The sequence below is a fragment of the Maniola jurtina genome, chromosome 17 (genome assembly GCF_905333055.1).
Source record: "Maniola jurtina chromosome 17, ilManJurt1.1, whole genome shotgun sequence".
Taxonomy (NCBI): domain Eukaryota; kingdom Metazoa; phylum Arthropoda; class Insecta; order Lepidoptera; family Nymphalidae; genus Maniola; species Maniola jurtina.
Window position 1 is genome coordinate 2,080,235 of NC_060045.1, and position 21,912 is coordinate 2,102,146.

General features: G+C 35.7%; 1 protein-coding gene and 1 long non-coding RNA gene across 3 annotated transcripts in view; one reads left to right on the forward strand and one right to left on the reverse strand.

Moving 5' to 3' along the window:
- The window catches only part of LOC123873933 (zinc finger CCHC domain-containing protein 24-like), a 33,195-nt gene extending 12,307 nt beyond the window's left edge, over window positions 1-20,888 (reverse strand). The window contains exons 1-4 of one of the 2 annotated variants that reach the window (XR_006797805.1): window positions 20,320-20,888; window positions 11,763-11,954; window positions 9,849-10,013; window positions 4,128-5,095 (exon numbers count right to left, since the gene is read on the reverse strand). Coding sequence is in view for 1 of the 2 variants with exons in the window: in XM_045919044.1 (XP_045775000.1) it covers window positions 4,982-5,095; window positions 9,849-10,013; window positions 11,763-11,954; window positions 20,320-20,472 (624 nt within the window). In the remaining variant the exon portion in view is untranslated. Of the gene's footprint in view, window positions 1-2,268; window positions 5,096-9,848; window positions 10,014-11,762; window positions 11,955-20,319 lie in introns of those variants that run through there. The other variant, XM_045919044.1, reaches the window with a different exon arrangement.
- LOC123873937 lies at window positions 1,675-21,843 on the forward strand. Its single transcript, XR_006797808.1, has 3 exons — window positions 1,675-1,892; window positions 2,014-2,017; window positions 21,830-21,843. It is a non-coding gene; the product is annotated as an uncharacterized LOC123873937 (long non-coding RNA).
- The last annotated feature ends 69 nt before the right edge of the window (window positions 21,844-21,912 follow it).

A 21,912-nucleotide genomic window follows, 5' to 3' on the forward strand; every position in this document is an offset into this window, starting at 1 on the left:
TCACACAACATCCATTGACGCAAATGAAAGTAAACATTTACCAGAATTTAACTGAGAGTAAATAAAGTCTGTATTAAGAATCGAATTAGAGCACCTTAACCAAATATTGTAAAGAAGATGCGCATTATATTCCTTTAATCAGGTGCTAAATCACGGATAATGCTTGTAGCTGAATTGTTAGAATTGTAACGATAATTTAAATAATAAACATGAAGTCCAATATAAAACGAGTGTACGATGCAAGCAGGACATTCATAAACTTGGTATTGCTACAGAAGTAGACTTTAAAATATCAAATTATTGTACATTAGTAATAAATATTTAGTGATTTGAAACAAATAATTCATACCAAAAAAATATTAGTGCTCGCAATCTTTATAGGTAGTGTGATTTTTGAAACCAAATTCTGCTTACCACTGTAACGAAGCCAAAGAAGAAAAAAAAACTCTTTATCCTAAAATAATTAATCCTAATATCCAAATATATTATAAGGCAGATAACTGAAACCATAAAACAAAACACAAAACGAGATAAAAGTTAAGTAGGTACAATCCAAGCAAAAGTATAAGAAGTAAGAATAAAAATGGATCTAATATCCAAAATAACGGCATCCATTCTGTTAGTCTGTGTACTGGCAGTGCTTTCGAAGCCGATTGAAGAAACAAGCCTTCAGGAAAATCGTAGGTCTTTCCAAGAAAATTTATTTCAAGAGAAGGAAATAAGCCGCCATTTTGAAAAGCGATCCCTGGGTGAAGAGGGCGATGTGGTGGTTCCGGCAAGATTTGAGAACGCTTTTGAGGGACCACATAGAATACGAGTGATGACTGGATTCCTTCACTAATTAATCAAAAAACCGGCCAAGTGCGAGTCAGACTCGCGCACTGAGGGTTCCGTACTCGGGTATTTTTTCCAACATTTTGCACGATAAATCAAAAACTATTATACACAAAAATAAATAAAAATCAGTTTTAGAATGTACAAGTGAAGCCCTTTCAAATGATACCCCACTTGGTATAGTTATCTGACTTTGAAAATTTAAACACATTTAATTTTTTTTTAATGATGTAAACACAAATTCACGGTTTTCGGATTCATTCCTTTACTTGTGCTATAAGAGCTACCTACCTGCCAAAAGAGAATAAAATTGGAACTGAATATCCAAAATATCGGCAACAATTCTGGTAATTTGTATACTCGCAGTACTTTCGAAATTTATTGATGAATCAAGTCTTCAGGAAAATCTTAAGGTTCACTTAACTGCTAGTAACTTAGTGATCAAAGGCGGCTCCAGGCCGATACCTGGAGTGATCGATATATACCGATATTATACTTTTTTGTACCGATAAGTAGTAAGTAGTGGTAAAATAGTGTCTTCGAATCGATAGTGAATTCAATTATTTACGCTGTAAGTTAATTAAGTATTATTTAAGTATTCTCAGTTTATAATAATGCAATGTAGTGTAACTTACACTTAAGTAATATTTTAAACTCCTAGAACTTATTGTTAACTTCCCTTAAGTTACTTTTTATTGTTTTAATGTGTCTATTCTTTACCAATTTTCGTAGATTTAATGTTTATATTTTTGTAAGTAAAAGTATGTAAATAGAAAATAATAAAAAATATTTTTTTTATTTCTCTCTTTTCACAGACACAAAATAAAATAAAAGTTAAAATTTAAAGATGATTTTATTTATAAAATTTAAAATCTCATACATTTGATAAAACTAAGTACATAACAAATTGCAATAATAATATGTTCAGCAATAATAATAGACAAACGAAAAAGATACCCATAAAGTAACTTTAAGTCTCAATACATCGCTTTCGTATCCCTTACATCAGGAAAGACGAATCTTTTATTGTTAATTACTTTTTTTCTTAGTTTAGGTAGGTATATAAAAACATAAACTTTACATAATCTTAGCATAATGAAAATAATAAATCAAAAAACTTAAAACCGTATCAATGGCTATAGTTCCCATAGCGTGGAACATTTATTCAATAGGTCAGAGATAAGTAATAACAGTAACAAGGTAATCTCTGGTTACTGGTTAGGTATAAATTATAGTTGCAATACCTAAATAAAAATGGAAAACAAATATATTTTAAGAGATTTTTTAAATTCACTTTTTTCGCCATGTCCTAGATTAATCATCGAGACAGCAATACCCCCAAGTTCGATACTCTACCTTTCACACCTCGCGAGACTATTACATCGAAATCATCAAAAGATTCTTTTTATTACATAATTAAATTTTTTCACCATGTCCTAGATTCATCATCCCTGCCTTACATTATTTCAGTTTACCTTATCGTACTTATTTTCTATACTACATCCATCTACATCATGTCAAAGTAAAAATAGGTGAATTAAAAAAAAACATCGTCAATGAAGAACTTGACTCTAAAACGATGAAAATCATGCTTGTCTCATGTGCGTGAGCCTTAAATTTTCGTTAAGGTTTGTTTAAACAGCAGCTGAAAAATTTTGCGAATCTATTTGGCTTTCAAAGATTGGCACTAAGTAATAAGGAAGATCTGTGTAAAATTGTATATTTTCTAACGTTAGAAAGCACCGTTGATTCAGCAAATTATTAAAATTAATCTTAAAGTTATTTTTTTCAAATAAATTGAAGGAAATTAAACTTAAATAAAGTGACATACAATACATACATTTTAAGTTCTCACTCACTGGCCATTTTTGCTCTATGTGTCAGGTGTCATGTCAAAAATACGATTTACTTACCCTTAGACGACTTAAATTTTACTTTTGAGATGAAAATTGACACAGCGGTAAAATAACGAGTGAGTTCTAATTTTGTACGGACTATATTTAATAACATTATAATAATATTTCTTATAGTAAGCAGGCACTTTTAATTAATTATCTTACTATTTAAGGCCACAAAACACTTCGTTACCTAAAGCTTTGGAGGTTTAAAAGCCTAAAATTCGGCTAAAACCAAATGTTTGTATCTAGTAGTATCTGTGTTTTATCAGATTTTCGTACAAATGTGTAATTTCAAAGTTACACCGGGTAAAAATTTGTAAATTCTTAAATTATATGCCTATTTAATAGCAGGACTGAACTTAGATCTAAATAAAGATACCAACTGCTAAGTACACTCGTACCTAAAAACTCAGTAAGTACCTATATATTATAGCAAAAATAATCATATAAAATCTCAATGTCATGGCACTTGAATAATAGTATGATTTTATAATATTAAAACTTAAAAACTATGTATTTTTGGCACAATGAGAATTCACTGGATCTTTGGATGTTACCTATTTAACTTTTCTGTTAACGTTATTAAAATAACCGGTATTTAATAGTTATCGAAGTAACGCTAAACAGAATAACGTTATTTTTTAAGATAACATAAAAATATTAACGCTTGTTAGTTGTTATAATCTCTTTGAATTAAGTAGTACCTAACAGTAATTTGTTAGTCATATAAGTAGATATAGTACATAGTACGATTATAATATTTAAGAAATTAACAGTAATCACAAATTTATATATCTTATATACATATAAATTTCATAAGTAACTTTAATGCCATTTGGAGAATAATAAAACTTAATATTAAAACTTTAGATACTTACTTTATATGTAAGATTAAAAATGAATATAAAATCTAGGTAAAATATAATAGGTACGATAAATAATCTAAAAAAAAAACGCCAAAAGAAATATATAATAATAATATGGTTTGCACTATGGACCTAAATACCGTTATACTTATAACGCGTGACAATAAAGAAACGAATCATACTGTTCAGAATCATTCGCTCTCACTTACGTACACTACTACTTGGCCAAGCTAAGTTTGCAGCTCGCGTCGATTACGTCACACTGACGCTTAGGTACGGTATGCGAACCATACTGACGATACAAGACGACCGCGGGGAGGTGAGCGGGGAAGTGGGAGAGGCGCCGCATTCCAGCGAGGTGCAAACTTAGCGCGACCGAGTTATATATCTATTATTCACGACAGGTCGAGAATCGAGATGGCAATTTTCTAGCAGATGACATCACAAACCGGGTAATCGATATCGAATTTTTTTTTGGTAATCGAATTTTTTTTGGTACACTACTAAATGAGAGTAAAATTATTACTACATTTTTTAAAAGTAATATTTTATTCATCACAATCCAAATAAACTTATACTAACAACAAGCAACACTAATGACAGCGTGGGTGTACCCTCTCTTCACGACTCATCCATACTCCGATTGCCATCTCGACCTGTCGTGTCGTGAACAATATGTATAGTGTGTGAGTAAGATGGCATGATTTACATGCTTAGTGCCGCTTCATTTCTATTCGTTTCTTTGGTACGCGTATTATCTTTTACGTATGTAAGTTAGGTTTGAATTTTACTTGCATGGGTTTCAATATAGAATCTATCTGCACTATATCTACGTTACAGACGGATTGAATATTGAAACTGAACATTATATTATATAAATGTTCTTCAAAATATATTAACATAAAAAAATATAACTAATACTTTGGGAATTCGTTTTTGGCAAAACAGTTCATGCTTACCTAATCAATGTAATTTTTCAGGTAGGTACCTACATTGATGTAAAAGTAAAACAAAAAGAAAATAGTAAATTAACACAAAATTAAATTTAAAAAAATACTCAAAAATAACAAACTTAATCGTCTAAATACTTACTACTTATTCGTATTCTGAATTTTCAGAGTCGTGTATGAAAATTTGTTTGAAAGGTGTTCAATATTTAAATGGCATAAAATATACGAAAAAATTAGGGTGCCCATTGGTCAGAGTACCTTATAAATATTTAGGTATACCCAAATCCGATATTATGTATTTTCGATCCTAGTAAGGGACCTTTTACCTAATAATTACATTAGACCTAAGAACAGCTGTTAAATCTTTAAATTGTTTAGGAATTTTAGGTGATAATTTTTGAAAAACATATTTTTTATAATTGCGAAGAAATCCTTAATATTCACGTCGGCAGTAGTAACCCAGAGTGCGACATTTCTGGCAAAGATGCTGAGGATGAATCTTGGACTGGTCGCTCACGTCCAGGCCGTCGGGTTTTTCCAGGGGTCTCTGAAATTGAGAAACATGCCCTTCAAATTATGAGCCAATTGGATAAAATTATTGATTCTAAATTCATATAAATCAACTATAATATTTTTTTAAAACGTTATTCTTGTTGATCTGTTTGTTATACCAGTTTATAGCTAAGGCTTCATCTGCGTGGATTTAGGCATAACTATTAAAATTACCGTTTCATCGACATCAACCATTAGCAGTTTAATAACGTCTTTAATGTTAATAAGTGTACAAATACGGATATAAGAGTTATTACTTTTAACAGTATTAATATGTAATCTAACTAGGTAACACTAATTGATATAACGGGTATGGTATTATTAACGTTATTTTTTGTTTTTAATGTAACGATGAATTGGTAACGTTCCAAAAAATACCAGTTAGAGCCTTCCCTTAATTGAGAAAGCAAAAGCATACCTAATCTGACGACTGTTTACCCTCGAGTTACCACTCATCTACTTGCACTTGCACTTCAAGCAGTTTTACTCGTCGAAGCAGTGCTTCTTGCATTGGTACGGAGGTTATTATCTGGAGGCACGGTAGTGCCTCGGCCAAGTCGAGCTAGAGGTACACCGTAACATCCTTTTCTCGAACCCATTCGTGTCACTTTCGACCCCCCTGTAACTTCGTTGCAGATAAAGCTAGAAGTCTGAATTTTCAGTGACCAAGAGGACATAGTAAAACCAGGCATATGCCCAAATTACATTTGATTTGAACCAGTAGTTTAAGAACTATTACAAGTCAAAGTTCCTTGATTCTGTAAGTGACACACTCACCGATCATCAAAATTCTAAGGTACTTCTAGCAGACCTACAAGTTTCAAATTTTGCACACAGTTAGTGTTTAGAGTATAAAGCGAGGAAAAATTTAAAAATACCTGAATTTCAGTCCCGTTTTCAAGATATACTTATTTTTAATTATTACTGCATAAGTAACTTTGTAAACCTATATAAAAAGATTGCAAACTTGCGTGATTACAAAGTTACATTTGCAGTGAATTTCGAATAACTTAAGCGCCTATCTTACTTGAAAATAGACAATAATGAACCCTACTACAAAGTAATAAAAAGGTATATTTGAAAATAGACAATAATGAACCCTATTACATAGTAATAATATGGTGTATATGAAAATAGAAAATAATAATAGACCCTTTTACAGAGCAGGTAGGCAGTGGGAGTAGGTATGGCATATTTGAAATAGACAATAATGAACCCTATTATAGAGTACTAATATGGTACAGAATATGGTATATTTACTTCGAAAGCAACTTATACGCTACAATAGAAAGCGCGAGTCGGAGTCGCACACAAAGGGTTCCATACCATCGCACAAAATTGAAAATTATGTACTTTTTAAATAGGTATTTTGGTTTAAAAAACAAAAGAGACGCTTTAAAAATATCACATTTCTTGTATAGAGGCCCCCTTTATTTATTTTATTTTCATTATTTACTGTTATAGCGGCAATATAAATACATAATCTTTCAAAATTTCAATTATCTACCTTCTACATTTCGTGAGATACAGCCCACTGACAGACAGACGGACAGGCGGACGGCGGGAGCTTAGTAATAGGGTCCTGTTGGCACTCGTTGGATTCGGTCTTCGGAAAAAAAGCTTGTTTCTTTTCAATCAATGCTATGCATTGTTTTTACAGACTCAGTCGTTTAGAGTTATTTGCCAATTTTGCCAGATGTGATATGTCAGTAGGGTTGCCAGTTGCCACCTATTAAATATATTTTCTTTTCTTAAATATCACCCGATTTCATATAAGGATACAAAATACTAAGGTGGAAAAACTCACGTTAGTAGTGAACTTAGAAAAATATAATAAGAATAAGAAGTGTTTATTTATTTTATTTATGATGTATTGTGATTACTTGGTAGATGGTCTTGTTTGCCAATAAACAGTCAATTTATTTATTATATTACCAAGTCCTGATGCCAATATTATGGCCTTATGGCATAAAGCTATGTGGCTGTACTAAAAAAACAATATTTAAATGACAATACAATGGTTTCAAAACAAAGTACTTTGGAATATTGTTAATATAAACCACGGCGCATTAGAAATGACGTTATTAATGATCGGGACCTCATTAACAGCATCTTTAAATTCCAAGATATGTAAACAATCTGTTCTTGTTGAGTTTAAGATTAAACTTAATTTCATCCCGCCACTTATTATATAGCATTTATTTGGATTTAATTTGGAAAAGTATAGCAGAAAAATTTACTGCAACAATCAACAACTGGTGGAAAGCCAAAGTAAGCAAAAAAAAATTTATTGCTCTCATACCTACGTTACGTTTGCCCGAAATAAAGTAACATACGTTATTATAAAGTATGGTTGGCAGCCCTAAACGTCGAGGTCCATTTATGGGCTACCTCTGATGAACATTTGGTACTCATAAAATATAATTCAATTGTTAGTTAGTAGTACCAAGTTTTAAGTAAAATAGACGAGTTTGTGAACTCTACGAAAGAGCTTGCGTTGTATTATTTTCCCGGATTGTGGTGTTATCTTATAATATAATACTGTAGTAAAATAATTGTGAAATCAATACCAAAAAGTTCGTGTAGCGAAGTTTTATTATTTTGGTGTTTTTAAAATGGACTATACTCAATAATCGTTAAATTAAATGACTGATACACTACTATGCGTCAAGATTTTAAAACCCCGATAGTCTAAATTCTGTGACGTAATAGAGTGATATCCTGTGTTCCAGTAGCTGCACGTTGGGAAGTATTAGATATTAAGCTTATACGATAAATTAAACATACATAGTTTTACCTATAACTTACATTGTATTGTACCTTTATGCTTTTATCGGCGAAGCTTACTATCCCTTATTTTTTTAATATAAACTTTTCACATTAATGGGATTAACATTTCCTAAATCTTCACAGTTGAATTTAAAATAACCGTTAAATTAACCGTACATACCTACTACTTACGCTGCACAAATATATGTAAATGTAGTTAAACTCATTTTAAGTATATGCCTATCGTATTCCTTCACTCAAAACTATTTTATCTAATGTTACCATTTGTAGCGAATAGTTAGTTATAGTAAAACAAACAACGTATTTAATTTACTGTTAAAATGAATGTCGCAACGGAATCTGATAGTTAGGCTACGCTAGTATCTTCAATGTGCGATAAGTGAGGGTTGGAATGATTGTAATTGAGGATAGATCAAATTATATTTGGATGAACCTTAGGTAATAATATGCTGTGGTTAAGATTGTAAATGTCAGTGGAGTGATTCTTTGAAGAGTGTTCATGAAGTTGAGATATGATTGATTTTAAACGCCACCAAGTTTCATGCTGGTACTTCTCGCTAGGCTGTGGCATTCCGAACCAGTGGTAGATTAGTTTTAGATGTTTAGATAACGAAATCTCGCATGATTTGATTTAGAGGTTGCAATAGCAATTGCGACTTAATCATATGATGAAGTATTGAGGTTAAAGTAACTAGGTTAGATGGTTGGTATGGGTGTCGCTTTATGGGGTGGTTGGAGGCGGCCTAAGTAGGGTAGGTTAGGTTTATTTAGTTACGTTAAGCTAGTGTGTTCAATGTGCCATAATTGTGAGTGTTGGAATGATTAAAATTGAGAATAGTTCATGTCATTTAATAACACAAGAATATTGTTAGTTTACACAGGTACATGCGACCTGATTTGTTTGAGATAGAAATCCTGACTTATCCCACAAGCAAGAAGTCCTTAGGTTGAACTTCATTCTCACGCAATTAGGACTTTTGACCCTTCAAAATATACAACACTATTATTAGAATCCGTAACTGACGCACAAGAAAATATGGTACCCGAAAAGAAAAAAGGATGGTTACCTACCTACAAAAAGAAATGAGATCCCATCAAAAACATAACATGTACAAAAATCCAAGTCTCGCAACGTACCTAGTTCTTCTACCGCAAAAAGTTTTGAGATCTAACATAAAACCAAGTCGGTTAATTTATTCAGTACCCATAATATGAGAGCAGCCATCCTACAAATTTGTCACAAATCATTACCTAATTAGTTAATTAAAACATTTCATAGTGACCGTATCGATATAAGATATTTTTATTTCTTTAATAAATATAATGACTTGGCAATTGCACACGGCGATAGAAACTACATACAACTAAATCTGCTTAATGTTAGCGCTGTAAGCACTTTTTATGTTTGTGTAAATATGCGCCCAGCTAGCGCTATGTTCAACTAGGACTATGAAAATATTTGATTAAAATTATTCTTACGTGGTTATGTTGCTGTGCAATTGCCAAGTCATTACATTTATTAAAGAAATAAAGATATCTTATATCGATACGGTCACTATGAAATGTTTTAATTAACTAATTAAGTAATGATTTGTGACAAATTTGTAGGATGGCTGCTCTCATATTATGGGTACTGAATAAATTAACCGACTTGGTTTTATGTTAGATCTCAAAACTTTTTGCGGTAGAAGAACTAGGTACGTTGCGAGACTTGGATTTTTGTACATGTTATGTTTTTGATGGGATTCCTTGTATTACAAGATAGTTACCTGATTATGCGGGAAGACGTTGATCCTACGATCCTACACTTGGTGCACTCCTGGACGTTGTTCGCCCACGAGTTGCCATTCATTCACTTGCACTTGCACTTCGGACAGTTTTAGTCACCGAAGCAGTGCTTCTTATCCCGGTACGCAGCTTATTATTCCTTGTATTAGGATTTATAGGAAGCAAGTTACCTGCTTATGTGGGAAGACGTTGATCCTACACTTGATGCACTCCTGGCCGTTGTTCGCCCACGAGTTGCCGCTCATCCACTTGCGCTTGCACTTCGGGCACTTGTACTCGCCGAAGCAGCGCTTCTTGCCTTGGTACGGAGTCAAACCTTCGCCTTTCGGTCGGGCCTGAAACGTTATACTTACTTATTTTAAACACGTCAAAATTAAATTAATTACTATTTATCATATTATTTCAAAGTAAGTATTTAGGTAATGTACTTAGGTTTGTAGAGATCGATTTCAATGAAAATAATTTGATGAACCAGTCATTTGCTTCATAGCCTGAATTACTGACTGACTGACTGAAAGATACATAGAATATCTACGCTATGTTGAATGCACACGATATCAGAAAAGCTAAAGGTTGTAAAAAATTTCGTCATTTACTGCAGCGAATAGCAATTTCTATTTATATAATAGTTATTATGTTAGAAATAGGACAGTATCAATGCTTCCTTTAAAACTTAAAATGGAGTTCGAGTGCTGTGTTATCTACGAGTATATTCCAAAATAAAGGATTCTTTGTATGGCCTGAAATGGGTTAAAACGAACGCTGTCCGATTAGGAAAGGTTGACGAATCAAATCAAAAGATTATGATATAGGCACCAACATCTGTTTAAATAGCAACAGATGATGTCCGCAATTCCATCCAAGTGAATTAAGTTTTTAAATACCGATTTTCCGCTATCCGGGTAAATTATATCATTACCCGGATAACGCAACTATCAATATTAATCAAGTAGTTCCTATGGAATTTAATACAAATCTAAGCACAAATGGAAAAATTCGCGGGCTTCACCTATTTGGGTCAGAGATACCCTTGCATACCAGAGATAGATACTATTGGCTCTTTTTATCCCCGAATAACAAAGAATTCTCACGGGAGCTAGGTACTAAATTATATCCACCACAAGGTAGTGTACATCCCAGAATACACAGTAATCCGACGATGACATATGGATTCCAAGTCAGAAATCTGTTTCTTTTATAGAGAAAAATATAAAAATATTTTTCTGTACGTTCTGGCACAATGCCAGAGCGACTTATGGCGGAAATAGCCACATTACAGAGACGTTGCTGATTTGAGCGCTAATTGAAGACATTTTGGTGAAGAAAAAGCTTGTAGGGTTTACAAAACACTGATTTACACACCTTTAGATTAGGGCCAATAACATAACTGGCAGGAATTCGGTGAAGAGAACTTTGCAATCATTCTAAGGCATATCTCGCATTAAATTCAGTTTATTGTCTATTCGAATACTTAAAACTTCACAAGATACCATTAATGTCACACCAAGTGAGGATTGGCGAAGTTGAGAGAAGTCTGCCAGTTGATCTGCCAGTGTGCTGGAGTTTGCGCTGTGAGACATTGCGTGATATTCTTGTGGATAATTGTCAATGTAGTGTCCTTTCTTTGAGAACAAGTTGTACGCCAGGGGTGGGTGACGCGCGAGGTGGCGTAGAGACAACGCTGCCAGTGAGCTAAAGCCTTAAAGGCCGATTCACACCAATTGCATACACGTGACACGTGCGTAGTTACGCGCGTAAACCCCTAACACACCGGGTTACGCATACGTCCACGCTTTACGCAAGCGGTGTGCCATGTTTCATACAGTTCCATACATTACAACGCAATGGTACGCGCTACGTCTACGCTTACACAACGCTTATGCAGCCTGTGTGAACCAGCTAGGTATGAGAGAGTGTCTGTATACCTGTGGACAGTCGCCAATGTAGTATCTTTTCTTGAAAGATAAGTGGCACATATACGCCGGGGTGGCTGTTGCGCCGGCCGGCGTAGAGACAACGTTGCCAGTGGGTCTGCCAGTGATCTAAAGTCTATACTGTGAGAGAGTATTTCTATAGTGGTATACCTGTGGACAGTCGCCAATGTAGTGTCCTTTCTTGAAGCACAAGTGGCACATGTACGCTGGGGGCGGGTGTCGCGTCGGCCGGCGTAGAGACAACGCTGCCAGTTGGTCTGCCAGTGAGCTGGTGTCGTCGGCCTGTTGCGTGGAGCCGGTTGCCGCTGTTGGTAGAGGTCCCCATACTGAGCCTGGCACCCACTGAAAAATCGAGAAAATTTATTTTGGAAAAGTTTTTCGGCCGCATAACAAGTTGAAAGATAGACCTATAATAGGGATGATGACTCCTAGTCAAATTAGTGACTTTTTATCAAACGTCAAAACGCTCGCTTAGTATCTAACGGAGCGTTTTGACGTTCTATTTAACATAATTTGACGCACTTTTTTTAATCGGTAATTTTAATGGTTAACAGCTTAAAAATAACAGTGGACGTGGATTTTACGAGTTTTAGAAGACCTTCTATTTAATAATTCCTAAGAAATAATTTATTTTTGACATAGGCATCATCCCAATTGCGACCATATTGCGACCACTTTTCCAAAAGAACGAATGCGCAGAAGAAGATTTTTAGAAAATAAGCATAAAATCTTGGCACTAACTACTTGGTCCTATAAAAGATCTCAAACAACTGTTTTTGGTGGCCATTTTAAATACGGACGGAAGTAATGACCGCCATACTTCCGTCTGGCTTCCATCTAAAAGATCTAAGTTATGTCAAGAAGTTTTACTTCAAAAATATTATGGACAATCCAGAATCCTTATGGCCACTTTACTTTGTTACTTGTTTTATTTGTTACTTTTTTACCAGGTATGTTTTTTTGAATTGTAGTGTGTTAGCATATAAGTAATATTCAGTTTTTATTAAATGAACCTAAGGAGAGGACAGACATGTTTTAATAAAGTCTCCACACACCACACACCTCAGAATTTCTTAGATTTATTTTGTTCGAATTTGTCGCAAGCCACTAGGTAACAAAAACACGAAGTCAAAGCGAAGTCAGAGATTTGGCTACGCACAGTGATATTTTAAAGTAGTCTCTACCATTGATAGACATAAACAACTGCACCTATTTCCAATCAACATCTAATATAACCACTACAACTAGCCCGTAACATGTTCCAGTAATAATATGGTCTATTCTTATGATATAATATTAGAAAAGCTTAGTTAGTTACTAGAAAATAATTAATTTTGAGATTCTTAAGGCAGCCAGATGCAGATCTATGTGCCTAGACATTACATTGGAAAGTGGAACGAAAAATCTACTGTGTAAATAGCGAGCAAACGAGCAGGCACCTGATGTTAAGTGATTACCGCCGCCCAAGAACATTTGCAGCACCAGAAGTACCGCCGATACGTTGTCGGCCGTTCAGGAATTTGTTGGTCCGCCTTGAATAACCCCATGTTGTAATCTAGTGGGAACACCGTCGATGGGAGTTGATTCCACAGTTTGCATGCTATACTTTTTTTACAGTATGCTAATAAGCATACTTTTGAATGAGATAGTGCCAGTAGCTTCACATCTAAAAGCTAAAACTGTTCGCCGCAGACGCTGACAACTGTGCGTGATTCCAATCAACATTTCGACGAGGGTCGATTAGACAAATGAAATCGCAGGCAATAAGAAGCACTTCCATTGCCCGGGCTAGGGGCACCAGCAGTGCAGGCCGTATTCGGATATGTCTTGGTTTCAATTTGAGATCTTTTGATTTGCGATCATTGCTTTGAAGTCAAAACTTCATTCTACATGTTGCTCTACCACAAACGCAATATGACCGTTCATTACTTTTAAGTTAGGTAAGTTAATTAAGTTTAGTGATATGAATATATGTATGTTTAGGATACGCTAGTCATTAAACTTGCCAGCAAACTGGCCCATTTATTTGGCAAATATTTATAGTTTGTACTTATCAGAATAAAAATAAAATATTCGTGTTTGTCTTAATTTCCCGATGATTGCTCCCTCAATACATCGGTTGATCTTTTTGACTACCGAATTTATTTTTGAGGACTGCCCTAATTTCTGGATGCTTATGGTTACCCTACCAGTGCACTGTGCAAGCGCATGTGTTTACAGAGCAAATCGTTCTAATTCCGAGCCGAGCGCGTTGGCCTCTTTGATCAAGTTGTAGAGTTGAAGTTGATATAATGTTGTACCTGTAGTATATACATTACATCAACTTCAACCCTATAGTAATGTCACTTATATCTCACTCTCTCTTTCTCTATGCAGCTATTCCTTATTACCAAGGGCTGTTAGTCCTACGAATAACGAAAAAATTACTTAGAATAAAATAAGCTGCTTTAATTGTTCACAAAGCATGGTTTAATTGTTTTTGTGTACTTCTTTGTTTGAACTTGTCCTAATTTGTTGAAGCTCGTGGTCACCCTACACATGCGCTGTGCACGCGCATGTGTTTAACGAATTACGGAGCAATTCGTTCCAATTCTGAGCCGCGTGCGTTGACGCACTGAGTCACCGGGTTTTGGACACCAAGTCAGTAAGAAAAGGAAGGGCCTTTCCTTCCTTCTTCCGTAATATCGGTATTAGATACCTTCTTCTTAGGTAAAAAGGAAAGTATGTATGTAAATAGTAAAGGCTACTTTCCTTCTTCAATTGTATCATTGGTAAAAACCGTTGTACACTATATTATGATAATGCAAGTAATGCAAGGTAATTCTTGTAATGGTGATAGTTAAACCGTGAATTTAAAACTAAAGCTACGTGGGTTTCAAACGCGCCCTGGTCTGATAAGGGCCCACAACAGACTCAGTCGAGTATATAATTATTACAGAATTCTAAAATTTAAAAGGATTTGCGACTCAGAGGAAAATTATGGCTCTTCTAAATGCACACAAGCAGACAGACAGACAAACTTTCGCATTTATAACATTAGGTTGTACGGTTTGGGACTAATGAGGATTTCTGGAAGTTTGAAGGTCTCCTTAGAGTAGGCCTACGCCCGAGCACAGAATCACACTTATTATAAAGGCAAAAGTTTATGTGTATGTGTGCATGTTAAAGTTTGTGTGTATGTGTGCATGTTTGTTACACTTTCACGCAAAAACTACAAGACGGATTTGGTAGTTTAGAATGGAGATTGACTATACTCTGGATTAACACATAAGCTACTTTTATCCCGGAAAATTAAAGAGTTCCTTCGGGATTTTTGAAAACCTATTTCCACGCGAACGAAGTCGCGGACATCAGCTAGTAAGTATTTAATAGTAGCCCGAGCCGAAGGCGCCCTCCGCCCTTCCCCTTATTCCGCCATTATAATTCACATGAATGGAAAATTCTATTTGACACGATATCCAAGTAGGTAGACAAGAGCCAAGGCACCGACAGGCACTCGAGTTTCTTCTCATCTATCGAGTAATGAGTAGTCATTACACCGCGAACTTCTTTCAAGCCGCCTTTGAATTCCGACACCTGATTGTTACCTAGATATATTATTTGTCATATATTTATAGTCTGAGAGATGGTGATAATATATTGTCGCAAGTTTATAGGCAACTAAAGGATGCCCGCGGCTTCGCCCGTGTGGATATCGGGTTTTTTAATCCTGTTAAAGATCCCGTGGGAACTCTTTGATTTTCCGGGATAAAAAGTAGCCTATGTCCTTCCCCGGGATGTACCTCAAGTCTGTACAAAATTTCATTAAAATCGGTTCAGCGGTTAGGCCGTGAAAACGTAGCAGACAGACAGACAGATAGACTTTCGCATTTATAATATCAGTATGGATATGGATAGTTCGTAATAAGTCTGCTTATCTTTATTTTTTTATTATTTTTAATTGTAGCTTAAGATAGGCTTACGCTTGACGATAATCATGCCTGAGAAACAGAGCAATAAGGTCTAAGGCACGCTTGCTTAGAAGATGCCTTTAGGCGCACTCTTGTCTTGAAAGTATTCAAGTAAAACTTGGCAGGAGACACAGATGCAGGAATAGCATTCCACAACTTAGCAGTTCGTATCAGAAACGTTGAGAGAGCCAAAGTTTGATTAGATTCTCATTGGATCTGTAAAAAATTATAATTGGCTTTAGGCACTTTTCTTTTATGGTTTTTTGTCTTATTTTTAAATCTTTCATGATCAGATTTCATGTTAAATAAAATAAAAATGCAAATTGGCAATTGTCTGTATCTTTGCATAATACTGCCCAGGTACTATTTTTGCATTACGTACCTACTTCTTTTAAGATCATCCGCATTTTTGAAAATTTTGTAAAACGTGTTTAACTTTAACTCTGGATAAACTCTGAATAAAACTGTCTGATAATTTTCAAATTACTGTCATAATTACTAAAAAATGGGAAAACTGTCAAATTTATTTATCAAATATCGAGTATTTATTCATCCAAGCAAATATCAGAAAAACATTATTTGGCGACTGAAATCGGCCTTAAAGGTGACACGCACTTAAACTGAACTGCGCGTGGCGTCAGCGCCCCGCACGATATTCTCTCCAGCCGCGACGCGCGTACGTCACTGCCGCGCGGCGCGGCTGGACAGAGTATCGTGCGGAGCGCTGACGCGACGCGCAGTTCAGTTCGAGTGCGTGGGCACCTTTAGCCTAAAAAACGCGCGGCGAAGCTATGACAATTTTATTTTGAAAATAATGATTACAGTTTGTCCACCATCTCTTGGCCTATTAACTTAATATCTTCAGTCCTAATTTGGACTGTTTACGTTAGCGGTTCTGTGAAAATGAGAAAGGAAACGCATTATTGTTTATGGTATTCTAACCATCTGTTTATAGCAATAACAATAAGACAAAAAGTACAATAAAAATAAAATAAATATCTAAAGCAAAGTAACAGCTTTTATGAGAACCTTTTTGGCACTAAGGATTCTGAGGATTCATATTCGATTTCCGGTTTACCAGTTATTGGGATTCCGATGTCAATAATGTACCCTTATAGTTTTGCCATGTTCGTCTGTCCGTCCGTCCGCGGTTTAGTTTAGAGACTCTAGTACTAAAAAGCTGTAATGTGGCATGGCATCATGGCATCATGTCTATGTTTTCTTTGAAAAGTGATTGAAAGTGATTGAAAAGGTACTTACGTAGATGAAGCGGTTAGTTGTGTAAAACAAGTAGGTAGGTAATAAGTATAATATTGTGACGGGCCCTAATACGGAACCCTAATTTGCGCGTGGCCGACACGCACTTGATCTTTGTTAGCACACTGTAGTATCTGGCTACTTACTGTTATTGTCTTAATTTTTTTCCTTTATTTATTACCTTAATACCTTAATTTTTTATTTATTACCTACCTACCCATATTATACTAATTGTGATTGCATGTGTACCTATAGTTAAAAGACCTGGAGAGTGACATAGGCTACTTTTTATCCCGGAAAATCTAAGAGTTCCCACGGGATTTTTAAAAACCTAATTCCTCGCGGACGAAGTCGCAAGCTTCAGCAAGAAAAGCATAAAAATAAACTAATAAACATTAAAATCAGTACCATCTGAGTAGCATTCCCACAGACTGGCGATAGGCGGTACAATAAAACCAGCGTGAGTTGTGAATGTCTTCAAAACCAACAGAAATGCGTACAGACCAGTCGGCCACGTGTTTCACATCGGGAAGTTGTACTAAAGTAGGGCTTACAACACTAAAAAAATTTGCGGACATAACATTTTTTTTTTAGAATAGAATAGATTTTTATTCAACTAAACTTTTACAAATGCTTTTGAATCGTCAAATAATTTACCATTGGTTCGGAATGCCGTTCCTACTGAGAAGAACCAGCAAGAAATTCGGCGGTTGCTCTTTTCAATAATTGTTCAATTTACAATGATATTCCATACTATACAAGCAATTACAGCCCCGCGCTCAAACAATGATGTAGTGGTGCTTAACGTAATTATGGTAATTAACGAGGGTTGCAAACGCGCCCTAGTTTCAAAAGAGCCCATTTTAACTCAATGTGTCAACTGTCATGTCAAAAGTACGGTCCCATCCAATATATATAAAATCTCTCGTAGTATGATTGGACACCCTACAGCACATCTAATTTTAGTGTACTACCTGTATGGTTAACATGATTTGTGCACCAAAACAAAACTTATGTTGTGTGAAGAGAATGCAACACCTTGAAATTATGGGAATTACTAAAATAATAAGTTAATAACAAGTATCTACCATAATTTTATTTAATTTATGTTAGTTTGTATTAGTACTTAGTGGATAGTAAATGATATACGAGTAAAGACTCGAAGTTTATGTTGACAATAATATACCGGTGGTACTGCCTAATTATTGTAATATAATAAAAATTATAAAAATTAAAAAAGAATATTTGAAAAAAGCAACCGCCGAGTTTCTTGCTGATTCTTCTCAGTAGGAAGGATATTCCGACCAGACCAGATTTAGATTCTTTTGACGATTCTAAGGCACTTGTAACAATTTATTTTTATAAAAAAAAAATTTTGATGACCAACAGACTACAGAGGTGAAGCGAATATGAGAGTGAGAGAATATAATATATAACTATAGTTCCTGACGAGCGATGACGTGGACGGTATCGATTTTTCTTCTTTTATTTCCCTTAAAATTTATCGTAAAACACCCAAAAAGAAGCTTCGAAAACGTATCCTAGTTTTTCAAATACAATATGCCTACCTGCATATATGAATATAAAATTATTTTATGGAATCTTATATCTAATATTATATCTTATATCTAATATTATATTAATACTATATCTTATATCTAATATTATATTTATCTAATATTATATTTATTATGGAATCGATCTCGCTTTCCTATAGCGAGATATCTAGACTCTTACTTTGCTCTAAGCCCCTAAGCTCAAAAGTCAACTGAAAACACCGTCTAGGAGCAGCTGTACTCGTAGAATCGTAGTATGCGGAAGGATTTGGTATCCCAGATCCACCACATTATTATCCCAAAACAACTAATGCTATTAATGGAATAGGGTCACTACTCACAACCCTCTGCAAATCGTAGAGCCTGAGTGAACTAGAGAGAGGAAACTCTCGGTTTGATCCTGAATCGACGATATGTCAAATATGGGTGATTTAGATTTAGGAAATGGGTGACCTGATATCAAGTCATTTCATAGCCTACCTTGCGCCAAATGTAGGTAACATTTGACGCCTGCCAATGATGTCGAAGACGTTTTGTTACAAGTTCCTCAACTGTCGTTAACTGGCGCAGAGCTTTGTGAGAATTGATCGCGATTCGAACTACCTATCTACAAAAGTAACAAATTCGAAATGGATGGGCATTTTGATGGCTATCATCAAGGCCAGCAAAGTTCGTAAACAAAGGTCACTACAACAGCTGGGCTTTTAATTGACTTTAATTTGTATGTGTCGACACACGCAATTCAAAAAACTATTCAGTGATTAGTCTGGTAGGTACATAGATACTTTTGCAGAAGGTTCCTAATATTGGTACTTTCTAGTTCTTATCTTTATATTAAAGGGATCTTTTGGGAAACTAGAGTCAGTCATGCTGATAAAAATAAAGCGTTATAGGCATTTCCATTTTTAACCCCGACCCAAAAAGAGGGGTGTTATAAGTTTGACGTGTGTATCTGTGTATCTGTCTGTGGCATCGTAGCTCCTAAACTAATGAACCGATTTTAATTCCGTTTTTTTGTTTGAAAGGTGGCTTGATCGAGAGCTAGCTATAATCGAAGAAAATCTGTTCAGCCGTTTAAACGTTATCTAGTTTTTTATAGAGGTTTTTGTGTCGGGGGTTTTTTAAACTTTGAGTTAGCCCTCCATAAAGTGAATATCAGATAATACTATTTTTTGAGTAAAATTCAAAAATGAAAAGAAACGAACCAATAACCTACTGAAAAAGCTGACACGTTTTCTTCCTTACGTTTAATTAAAAAAGTTGATCTAAAATTAGGTAAAATGCACGATTTGTAATTTATGTTTACGTAAGTGCTCCATGCTCGTAGGTAAGTAAAAACATTGTAAATCTTTCTCTGTACCGGGATATTAAGGTTTGGTCTTTCGCTAAAAAAATTTTTATCGATTTTTCCCTTTTTCCGAACAACCTGTACCTATATTCTAATAGAGTACCTATCTGCTTACCAGCAGAAGTGAGCATAGCCAACTTTCATTATTTAACTCATTACTGGATCAGTACTTAGTTAGGGTATGTTAGGTAATCACTGAAGACAGGCTCGTCCGCAAACATGAAGGACGTAGTCTCACTGTATCACGTTGTGCTAGTGATGTCCATATCTGATCGCTCTGATCGAGGGTGAGATAGAGCCAGTTTAGGAAGGCCATCGGCACAGCTCACATGGTGGTAGACAACATCGTCACATCGATCGGATCGACGTGAGACATTCAAAACACTTCTCATGGTAATATATCGACAAATAGAGTAATAGTGATATCCATACCTGGTCGTTCTGATCGTGGGTGAGATAGAGCCAGCCTAGGAAGGCCATCGGCACAGCTTACATGGTGGTAGACAACATCGTCACATCGATCGGATCGACGTGAGACATTCAAAACCCTTCTCATGGTAATATATCGACAAATAGAGTAATAGTGATGTCCATACCTGGTCGTTCTGATCGTGGGTGAGATAGAGCCAGCCTAGCAAGGCCTGCGGACAGCTCTCGGCCTTGCCGCACCACTGGGGCAGCTCGCCGATGGCAGTAGGCGACATCGCCACATCCGTATGACGTGAGGCACTCAAAACTGCACTACACATGCGAATTTATCGATATACAAGAGGCGATGTTTCACCTCTCTATCGAACCGTTCGAATTTCGAATTTTTAATATCGTGATGAGCTAATTTAATTTAACACTTCTGTTTATCAGTAAACTGCCACTAATTTCAGTTTTCACTTTCACAATTTCGACAATTTTTACACGTCCATTTTTAAGTTAATAAACGGAAAATAAATTCACACTTTCAAACTACATGAATTGATATTTATCGATATCAACAAAGGCCAATCAAATACGTTTAAGTATTTAAACGTGGAATTATTAAAAAGCCGTTTAAAGTGGTGGTTTATGAAATTGGTCGGTGACGCGTCTAACTGGGCTATGCTGTAGCCCGCGGCCCGGCGGCGTTGTGGCGGTACTGAAAGTATTTTTGGATCGCGCTCCGTTCGGGATGCGCGCGCGCCGGCTACTATGTGACTAGCGGCCGCTCCTTGAGACGGGAGATGCACGGAATAGGGACGCGTGTAGAGTTTGTTTTATTGCTTCTCGATATCGATAAACGGGCGCTCATTCCATACTTTCCAAATGTCTAAGGAAGAGATCTATAGACCGCACTTTGACTTTGCTCAGACTTAGGACACTGTTAAAACGAGACAGCGCTATACCGCTGGCATACATGTGTATCGTTTTAACTCAAACTTAGGTCTAAGCAAAGTCAAAGTGCGCTCTATAGATTTCCACCTAAATGTCGATAAATGGGCACCAATTCATAGAAAGTAGTGGTTTATAATTTATCGGTGACACTTGGAAGATCCCGATTTTGCAGGGGCAATTGGTAACGCCTAATTACTTTCTGGTATGGTATAGCGGGAGACTTCGGCCGGGCCAGCAAGCGAACTAAGGATTGTAATCAACTGCCTTAACTTTGAAGTTAGAATTTTTTATAAAAATAAATACCTAGTAATCTTAACGAGATTAGAAAAAATCTAAACGGAATATTTACACTAGTAAAAAGTTGCTCTAGTCGATGAAAAACATCGATAAATCTTACACCGCACGTCACTAAATAACATGTGGGCGCACCCGCAGAGTCCATGCAGCAATATTTTCGTTCAGCCCCCCTACCAAGACAGTTCCGATTGACCTGTCGAATATCTATCGTTTATTTATCGTTCAGCATCTTAGTAGTTGGTAAACAGATGCGCGATATAACTCATTGATCAATGGGACGTTCCATTTACTAAAGGTTGATTGCAGATTGAAAAGATCATGTTCAAATATCAGTACTTAGTAGCTTACAGGTTACAGGACAAGATCTATAAACTCGATGTAAGATACTACTCTGTCCGTCCATCCGTCGTGTCTCTCAAGAAAACCTACTTCCCATTGACCTAGAATCATGAAATTTAGCAAGTAGGTAGGTCTTATAGTACAAGTAAAGGAATAAATCTGAAAACCGTGAATTTGTGATTACATCA